Genomic DNA, 10,231 nt, shown 5'->3' with positions numbered 1-10,231 from the left:
ACTCGTTTAGCAAATGTTCCCTGGGTGCCCTCCGTGTGCCAGCGACCAGTGATCACTCAAGCAACACAGGGAGGGATCAAGAGCCCCAACGCAGAGGCAAGAGATCAGCATTCTCCTCCTGCACCCTCAGTGCCGTTAAGACTTGGGGCCAAGTCCTGTGCGGCCAAGATTCCACCATTGATAAAAGGGAGATAAGTCCAACCTGCTTATTCACATGACTGTCTCAGAACAGATATGATTAAATTCTGCTTAAATATAAAATGTTTAAAAAAAATGAAAAAAGAAAATAAAAACCAAAAGAAAAAAACAAAGGAAGAAATTATTTCCTAGGCTAGACTTTCATATCAAGTACAAAGGGAGAAAAACACAAAATGGATAGAGGCTAAGACACAGAACTCGTTTTTTCTTTTTTTGCCTGAGCCTAGAAGCTTTCACAGACCTCAAGGCTTTTAGAAGTTCAGTTTCCTTCCCTGGGTTCTCTTTCTGGGCCCAGGGAGCCAGCTGATTCACTATGAAGTAACGCAACACTCAATTATCAGCTTGGACACAAGCGAAAGGCGCCCTAAGAGACGGCCCTCTCTTCACAGGGAAAAGCCAGTCGTTCTCAAAGGAGAAATCAGCCAAGACCCACACAAGAATAAACTCGTTTATTTCTGAGTTGGTTGCACGATGTTCCCTGCAAAGACGGAGCCAGCACATAGTGTCCTTGAGGCCCCGGTCGCAGGCCTGTTCGAGCACTGTCCACAGCAGCACTGTTCGTCAGAGGTCCAAGAGAAATCTCCTAACCTGGGCCAGGTACTTCGGTTTCAAATAGTCGCCCAGCTCTTCCTTACAGACCCAGACATGCTGGCCCTTCTTCCAGGCCTGGGAGAAGTCTCCTCTGGTTAGGAGCAGCGCTTTGAAGAAGAATACTCTGGCCCCGAGGCTACTCTCGGTCCGCATTGCCTGAGGGAACTTGAACTTGTAGTGGCCACAGGGGGCGTTTCCCAGGAACTTGGCTTCCACTTTTTTTTCTGAAGGGGGGGATGGGGAAGAAACAGAATTGGAAGATAAGGACACACCCACCTGTTCACTCTGGCTCCCCAAGTCACAGGGGGTCTCTGTGAGAGCCATTTCCCATGAGAGGTAAAAGCAATCCCTGGGAGTGAGGAGTGAGGAGTAAGGATGAGGGTCATTCCTGAAGAGCCTCTTCCCGTCTCCATCCAAATGCTCCTGGCCCGTGGCCTCGGGCTCCGGCTCCAGATGCGCTGGGTCCATCACACTTGCCAGGATACTGCCTTCAAACTGAAGTCAGCAATGCAGTTCAAATGCCACTACCTGGAGTCACAGCACCAAGCTTCTAGACTCAGCCCGGCCACTGTCTGCTGATGAAGGACCGAGACACTTGGTATCTGTAAAGCAAAGCTCATTAGCCTCTTAAAGGGAGGGTTACTTGAAAAGCATGAAAAAGACCCAATTTGACTTCCGTAGGGTGAAAACATAACCAAAGTTAAAAGACAAAGACAGATGGATAGATATTATCTGCAATCTATAACGAAGGGTTAACCCCAACCAAGCATTAATTACTAAATGGCATCTGGAGAACTGGCTGAAGAGGAAAAATAAAGCTGGATTCCACCAATCTCAGTCCTCATATCAAAATTGACACCATACAGATCCAAGATTTAACAACAGACATTTAACTTTCATAAAAGCATTGTTCATTCTGGATCACGGATGTTTAATACTTCCTGAATTGTTCTGTCTCTTCAAATTTTTCATTAATGAAAAAAGAAGCCAAAAGAGTACTAGAAAAAACTGTGGGATACTTTCCGTATCATTTTCGAGAGGGAAAACCCTAACCAAGACACAAAATTCAAAAAATCAGAACAGAAAACTATGTATTTACATAAAATTTTTACCAGGAAAAACAAAGCATAAAAGTGAAAGATAAAAATGACACACTGAGAAAAATATTTTTGACACGCTCCACAATAGAATATCTTCAGGTGTAAGAAGTACTTAGAGATCAATGAGGAAGAAGCCAACAAATCTAGAAGAAAAATGAACTAAGCATATAAACAGGACCTTCCACACAAAAATAAATATCACTGACCTATAAACTCTTTGAAAGATGCTCAGTCTTATTCAATTAAAGAAACGTAAATTCAAACAACAACGTGTCATTATTACCCAAATCCCAAAACTTTGAGCTATAAGCTGCCTGTCAAGGATAAGAGAAAAACCAGCACTCTCGTGTATGTTGCCAGGGTAGAAATTAGTATTAACCGTCACCTTTGATGAGAGTTATCAATTTCAAGTAGGCGTACCCTTTCATCCAGAGACTCTGCTTCTAGAACTTGATCCCCCCAGATGGCTTCTCTGCGCACATGAGCAAAGGCGAGTATTAGTGGATGCTCACTCCAGCTTATTTGTAAAAAGCAACAGACTGGTAAGGAGAACTGCGGTACAAGCCTATTATGAAACCACTGGCTGGTGTCAGAAAGCGTAAGCTATGGCTTCCCGCGCTGATACAGAGAGATGCTTACGAGCTGAGAAAACGGAGGCATGGAACCGTGTTCCTACTACGTGGAGAACAAAAACCGGACAGGATATGTATGTGCTTGTGATTTCTTTTTTGTTTTCTCATTTTTTTTTTAATATTTATTTTTGAGAGAGAGACAGAGTGTGAGCAGGGGAGGGACAGAGAGAGAGAGAGGCACAGAATCTGAAGAGGGCTCCAGACTCCGAGCTTTCAGCACAGAGCCTGACGTGGGGCTCGAACCCACAAACTGAGAGATCATGACCGGAGCCAAAGTTGGACGCTCAACCGACTGAGCCACCCAGGCACCCCTGTGCTTGTGATTTCTAACAGGATACACCAAAAAGTGTTAATGGTGTAACTGCTCTGAGACAGAAAATTATTTCTTATCCCATATTACATTTACTAGGCACCACATATAATGAATTGCTTCTCTCAATACTAAAACCAAAACAAACAAAAAACACTATTAGCATCACATGAGGAATTTATGTATGAGGTGAGCTCACCTGCAACACACACACACACACACACACACACACACACGTCAGCAATGGGTATCTACCGGTGATGGAGTTATTAGAAAGTTTCTTTATACTTTCCTGAATTTTTCACTTATTTCAATGAATATGTATTATTTCTCTATAATCTGGAAAAACAGATTAAAAATATAAGCCAAACAATATGAAAAAAGAAATGGTTCATTATAAAATGAGCAAAGAATCTAAATACGCACTCACAGTGGAGCCGTGGTGCTCAGTAGGTTAAGCATACGACTTCGGCTCAGGTCACAGTCTTGCAGTTGGTTAGTGAGTTCAATCCCCACATCAGGCTCTGTGCTGACAGCTCAGAGCCTGGAGCCTGCTTTGGCTTTTGTGTCTCCCTCTCTCTCTGCCTCTCCCCAACTCAAGCTGTCTCGCTCCCTCTTCCAAAAATAAATAAACAGGGGCGCTTGGGTGGCTCAGTCGGTTGGACATCCAACTTCGGCTCAAGTCATGATTTAGTAGTTCATGACATCTGAGCCCTGCACTGGGCTCTGTGCTGACAGAGCCGAGCCTGGAGCCTGCTTCAGATTCTGTCTCCCTCTCTCTCTGCCGTGCCCTGCTCGTGCTCTGTCTCTCTCTCACTCTCTCTCAAAAATAACAAATAAACATTTTAAAAATTAAAAAAAAAAAAAAATTTTAAAATAAACATTAAAAAAGTTTAAATAGGCACTCACAAATAATAAACACTTGAAATGCCAATAAACACTTGAAAACATGGTCAATCTCACTAGCAATCAGGAAAACCCTAATCCAGAAGAGATGTTTTACAAAGATAGGCAAAAATTAAAAAGAGATGATTACATATGTTGGTGGGGTCTAGACAAACAGACGCTCCACTACACCACTCCTGAAAAGGTCAAATGTTACGGACACTCTGCAGGACAACTGGGTCGTACTTATCAAATCGTTAAGTGGCCATCCTTGAGCATTTAGCCCACCTCTAGGAATTCCATCTTGCAGAAGGACTTGGGAAGGGAGGTGCCAACAAGCAGGAAATAAATGGACTCCGACTTTTACACATACATATACTTTTATATTTCGTGAGCTTTTCTTCGCCACTTTAATCATTTTGTATTATTTACCATTTTAATAACTTCGCAATCAACACATTTTGTTTGTTATGCACCCATTTAATGTCAGTACCTCTTTTATACATTTCCCCTCACATTTAATTATTGCAACAGGAATATTAAAAGGAGGAAAGTGGGTGCCGAGATGGAAGCCTGTCCACGTGGCTCACAGGAGGCAGAGCTGAGCCAGCATCAGTCATGACTGTGTGAGAGAAGCAGAGGATCTGAACACAGTGATCCTGGCGAGAAACCCAGATGCCACCTCCTAGGTGACAGCTGAGGACATGGGAGCACAGCTAAGGTCCCCACCCACTCCATTCTGTCTCACCCCCTCTCTTGCAGATTGGGGAAGGCCCGACGGGGCTGCTGCTTCGTTAGCACGTGCTTGTGCCGGTGGCAGGGCAAGTAAGGTGACTGGGAACCGATCCTGCCAAATCTACATCCTCGGTAAACACGCGAGCAGTGAGCCAGGTACCTGATGGGAGCTGGGATGATGGGGAAGAACAGATACTGTCCGTCCCTCCAAGGGAGTCAGAATTCTAGCTGGGGAGAGAAAGGTGTCGATAAACAATTGCCAGGCGATGGAAGAAGTGAAAGGGCGTATTCTCCACTAGAACACAAGCTCGCACAGAGCTGGGGTAGTGTCCTGTTCGTCGCTGTGACCCCACTGCCTGAAGAGCATCCGGCAAACAGCAGGCTCAGAGTAAATGTTTGTTGCATAAAATGAATAAAGGCACACACAAATTCTATGGAAGCCTAGAAGGAGGAGTAGCTCTGTCTACCAAGGGGCTTGGAGAAGGTTCTACCACGGAAGGTACAATGTACAAGCTGAGTCTTCAAAATTGAGCAGTCAGACCAGGGAGGAGTAAACCGCTCCGGTCAGAGACCAGCATGCCACAAAACAGAGACGCACACATGACCACGTTATTCGAGGAACGCAGAAGGTCTGCTGGGTTGGAATTCAGAATATACGGCGATGTGCGGCCAGATGGAAGACCGGCAACCTCAGGACCAGAGCAAACGGATTTGTGGGCCATGCTCCAAAGTCTGAACCTTTATGGGAAACCCAGGCAGAGAAGGGACAAGGGACCTGTGTCTGAACGCTCATTCTGGCAACACTGAAGAGCATGACATGAAAGCAAGGGGGAACTTTTTGGGCAACTATTTCAAAGGTCCAGTGCAGTGGTTCTCAACGACCGTGACTTGACTCCCCAGGTAATACGTGGCAACATCTAGGGACATTTTTGGTTGTCATGGCTGTCACACTACGGGGAGTGGAGGACGGGCGAGTGCTACTGGCATCTAGCAGGTAGAGGTCAGGGATGCTACCGAATCCTACAACGCTCAGAACAGCCCCCACAAAGAATTACCCAGCCCCAATGTCAACAGTGCCAAGGCTGAGAACCCCTGATCTGGTGAGAAGCAAAAGGGGTGACAGCTAAAGCTGTGAGAATAAAGAGAGGAATATTCAGACCAGACAGGACTCAAGAAGCTCTGGAGGTCAGACCGAAGCCAAAGAGAACTCTGAGGTTTCTAGCTGGGTAACTGAGTTAAGTGTCGGGCCAGTAAGCAAGGCTGCCAGGATAAGAAGAGGTGCAAGCTGAGCGTGGCAGGATTCTCACTTTTGAAAGTACACACTAAAATTTTAAAAGGGGGGGGGGGGGGGGGGGAGCAGAGAAGGAATAGGAATGGCGCCTGCCAGCGTCCCCAGGGGGTATTTGAGCAGCCCCCTAGATTTGTGTTGAATTGAATGCTTGCCCCTCAAGCCAACTATTTGAAGATAAGCAAATAAGCCTCTTTCATAGAAAGTCTGGGTACTTTTCAATTGGCTGCCTCTGTGCTGGGCCCTGAGGCAGAACCTAAATCTGAGGAGAAACAGCTTCATCAAGGATAATACAGTCTGTCAAATACTGAGCCACCAAAATATCTTCCTCAAAATGACAGCAGACAGCCAAGGAAATGAAAAATGTCCTCATTTTCAAAGAGACACTCAAACTTCAAAGCTAATTTTAGAACACAGTGACTTAGAAACAGAGGTTCTAGAAGGCTGAGTACTTCTTCAAGATCTGAAGTATGGGCTAAAGAGTGAATCTGTGACAGACCATATTCTAAATATGAAAGAGCTAAAGACACTTCATGTCATTTAGCCTCTCAGCACAATGCTGTAGCTTAAAAAAAAAAAAAAAAGAGGAAAAGATAACTCTACACAAAGCAGATCAGGAAAACATCCATCCTATGCAGAGATTAAAGAAAATCCACTTCCTCAAGAAATCCAGATTAAAATAATCAAAAACGTGGGAAAAGAGAAAGCCAAACAGCAACTCCTGATCTGTTTTATGAACAATAAATAATGAAGCTTTCAGTGGTGTAAAAACTGAAAACCATTTTACTGTAGATATTGATCCTGCAAATACTGTCTGCACTGTTAGTTTCACTGGTGTTCCAAATGGAGACAGAAATCCCACCGAAGGCAACGAGTAGGACCCACCAAGACGGCAGGATCCGTCGTAGCGACCCACTACGATAAAGTATTTCACAACAGTGGGCTCAAGAGAAGATCTGGGCCAACGAAACCAGGAAAAGTACTAGAACAATCCATCCCTGTGGAATACGTAAAAGCGTGGAAACCTGAAGATGAATGTTTTATACTCTGTTGGGAAGACAACAAGTCTTACTGAGAAGCTGAAGCTCTCCGCTCTTCAGCTACGAAAGCAGTTGTTAAATTTACTGATGAAGGGCAACCACGAAGAAGCACCACTTTGCAACAACGGTCTGCGGAAACAGAGGCATGCGGGGAGGAAGGACATACAACCACACTCCTGAGTTCCGCAGACGAGGTGAAGGCCAAACAACAAGATCCACTCGGCCAAGCCAGCAGTTTCTCCAACCTTCCTGGTTTGGCACTAAGACCCTCAGAGTCTTTATAAAGAAAAGGGCCACTGACTGAAACTTCAAGATCCAAACCTGTAGATGGACCTCTTCCTTTCCCTTCAGAAGCAGCTGCCATGTGGATGTTAGTAGTCAGAGAATGAAAATGTAGATTTTAGGGGGGAAAAAATTCAACCCACACAAAGCGTAGAAAAAAATATATAGAGTTCAATAAAGCGAATACATTTTACAAGTGAAAGAAAGAATTGTTTCTTCTGCCATCAATAAGACCGATGTGCTATAATATAAAGAAAGAAAAGAAGACATAAGAATTCTTTCTAGCTGAAATGTTTAGAGACATCAAAGTTTCCATCAATGACCCACCTCCAACCCTTAAAGCCATCCTCGTAAGTCAGCCTGGGACTGAGTCGGAAGGGAGTCTTGTGAGGTTCAGAGGAGGGCAGAGAACTCACCTGACAGTGTGGCCAGGGTTCGCTCAGCTGTTCCTCGGAGGGTCTCCCCAGGCTGCCACTCGGCCTGGGGAAGTAGCCACACATCCTTGTCTCCAAGCTTCTCTTTGACCAATAGAACAAGGTTCCTGTCTAGCTTCCGGTGCAGCGAGGTTCTGTCGTTCTTTTCATCAGCTTCTGTGAAGAAAAGGGGGCCAAAAAAGACAAGAAGTCTGTGATCTGCCAGAACCAAGGAGAACAGAATTTTACAATCTTCCTTTGAGGCAGACTGTACCTCGAAGCCACAACATCTGTCCTCTTACAATCAAATTACAACCCTGACGCATCTAATTCGTACCTCTTTTAGGGCAGGGTCTCACAGTCTTGAGAAAACTACAATGTAAGAAGAGAAGACCAAAAGCTGAACTTCTCCTTTGAGGAGCACAACACAAAGTTCTTTGAGCCTTTGGAAAAGAAGCTACACCCACACTACTTCAAACACCACAACTTCGCTGGGTTTGACACTATTACTGACTTCATTAGGCCCGACTTTCTCTGTTCTTCAGTCTTCACGTATGAACTAAGATAAGAGGGCTCAATCCTCTGCTTTAGGAAGGATTTCAGATAAAACACAGGAAACTAATGGGAAAGGTTTAATCTCCCTCCTGTTCTCACTCACAAACTGGAGTTAAACTCAGGTAACATTCATGAAGTTCAACTGAGAGAGAAGAGGCTATCCCACCAGCACCCTTACCTCCCACTCAAAAATAACAAAGGCCTTTAAAAATGATATTAGCGCAGATGTGAGGAACAGGGAAAATAATTTATTCTTCGCCAACCTGAAAGAAGTTTTGCAATTACTTGTTACTTACAACACAAAGTAACGGCTAAGCAAATGTTCTCTGTCTGGGAACCAAAATACCTAACCACCCCCTTCCCTTGTCTCTTGCTGGCCTGAAAAGACCACAAACCTGTTATGCGAGCTCCAGGTTTGAACTGTAGGAATTTCTGCTCCCATACATCTTCCAAATCCTGCACCAACAGTACATTCTGTTCATCTGCTTCTTCATCATACAAGTCAGCTTTCCTCTTTGCCAGTCGCTGGGCTTCATCCAAAGCACGAAGCTCATGGTCTGAATACATACTTCTCTCTACCTCAATCTGGGAAAATTAAAAGGACAAAAAAAGAAAACCACAGGCAGAGTAGAAAACAGAGCTATAGCACGCTTGACAAAGAACTTTACCACTCATCATAACCAGACATACAATCAAAACACCATGGAAAAAGAACCAAAGAAGAAAGGTCACCTGCACTTTGGGCTTGGGCTACATTTGCTACAATGTTAGAAGGTGACTGAAGGTCAAGCTGCTTCAAAGAACAGAAAACTGGGACAGGCATTTCCTGCCCACTTACTATGCTCCCGTCCTGTCAGTCTTCTATCAAAATCTCATCATGGGTTTTCCTGCCTCACAGAATTTGTACAGGCACTGTCCCCTCTTCCTAGAATGTTGTCCCTCGTGTTTTTCTAAGAAATTCCTGCTTATCCTTCAGATTTCAATTTAAATATCACTTTCTTGGGGAGATATTCCTTGACACCGCCCATAAAATCAAATTAGATACCCCTGTTAAACCTTTTACAGTATCCTGTATCTTCCTTTATGACACTTAACAAGATCTGCAGTTATACAGTCATGTGATTATTTGGATACTGACTTGGTCCACCTCCGCTAGACTGAATAGTCTGAAAACCAAAGGCATGTCTGTCTTACTCACTACTGCGTGCCTACCACTTAGCACAGTGTCTGTACAAAGCAGGTGGTAATGGGTTATCTATAAAATGATTAATAAAGTGTTTGCAGAATAAACTAATAAACCAAGTAAAAAGCACAAACTAAAGTTTCGAACTCTCAGTAGCCAAGACGCAAAACATCTCAGACTCTGGGAAAACAACCACCTTCAGTCAGTATCTGAGGGGATTTAAGCCTCTCGCAGCCACTACACTGAATACTTGCCCTTGTTTTCTCACTTGGCCCTCAGACAGCCTTGATCGCACCATTTTATCGATGTGCCCACTGCCTTCTCCTAAAACATCACATCAGACTCTCTCCTCTCTAAATTATTGACGACCTAGGAGAGAGACGTCCGTCTTCTTCACCACCGCATACCTAGCGTGTGCAATGAAAAGGGAAACCATTCTCCAAGAGCTGCCTAACGTGACAATAAAGAACAAGGAAAACAAACTATCTTTTAATGAACGCCTTCTATGCACCAAAACAACCAAGGAAGGTAGATACCAGTGCGCAGGTAAATACCCTGAAGTTCTGAGAGGAGATAAGACTTGCCCAAGGACACTCGGAGTAACTGGTGCCGGAGTCGTGATGGAACCCAGGCCCACGTGTCTCTATTGGTTCCCCCAAGAGCCTCCTAGAAGCCGTGAGCTGCGCCTCAATCCTACCTGCTGTAGCAGAGCCGCCATCTCTTCCTGCAATGGGGTCAGCGGCTTCGAGACCAACGGTGGCCGCTGCAGGCACAACGCGCCCACCAAGCGCCATGGAGACCCGCTGCTCAAGGGTGCGGCCGCAAGGGCCACGCTGCGAGAGCCAAGGCTACCGGCCCAGTGCCCCTCGAACCGCCGCCAGCCCTTCGCCGCCTCTAACAGAGTCCGCCTTACGGGCGCCGCCATTCTTCTGCTCTCCCACAAGGTACCGCGGCTCCCCGCGGCATCCTAGGCCAATCCCATGCTCCCACAAGGCAGCGCGGCAGCGGCAAGACGGAAA

General features: G+C 45.2%; 1 protein-coding gene across 1 annotated transcript; it reads right to left on the bottom strand.

The window, feature by feature from the left end:
• Nucleotides 1–632: 632 nt before the first annotated feature.
• On the bottom strand, nucleotides 633–10,178 carry MRPL46 (mitochondrial ribosomal protein L46). Its single transcript, XM_019460204.2, has 4 exons — nucleotides 9,910–10,178; nucleotides 8,425–8,614; nucleotides 7,478–7,651; nucleotides 633–1,013 (listed from the first exon to the last, which is right to left on the bottom strand). Exons 1-4 carry the CDS (start codon nucleotides 10,135–10,137, stop codon nucleotides 760–762), a joined length of 846 nt encoding a protein of 281 aa, XP_019315749.1. The 5' UTR covers nucleotides 10,138–10,178; the 3' UTR covers nucleotides 633–759.
• Nucleotides 10,179–10,231: the final 53 nt, after the last annotated feature.

This window comes from Panthera pardus, unplaced genomic scaffold (genome assembly GCF_024362965.1).
Source record: "Panthera pardus isolate Hobbes unplaced genomic scaffold, ASM2436296v1 HiC_scaffold_23, whole genome shotgun sequence".
Lineage (NCBI taxonomy): Eukaryota > Metazoa > Chordata > Mammalia > Carnivora > Felidae > Panthera > Panthera pardus.
This window is presented reverse-complemented; position numbering and strand designations above follow the sequence as displayed.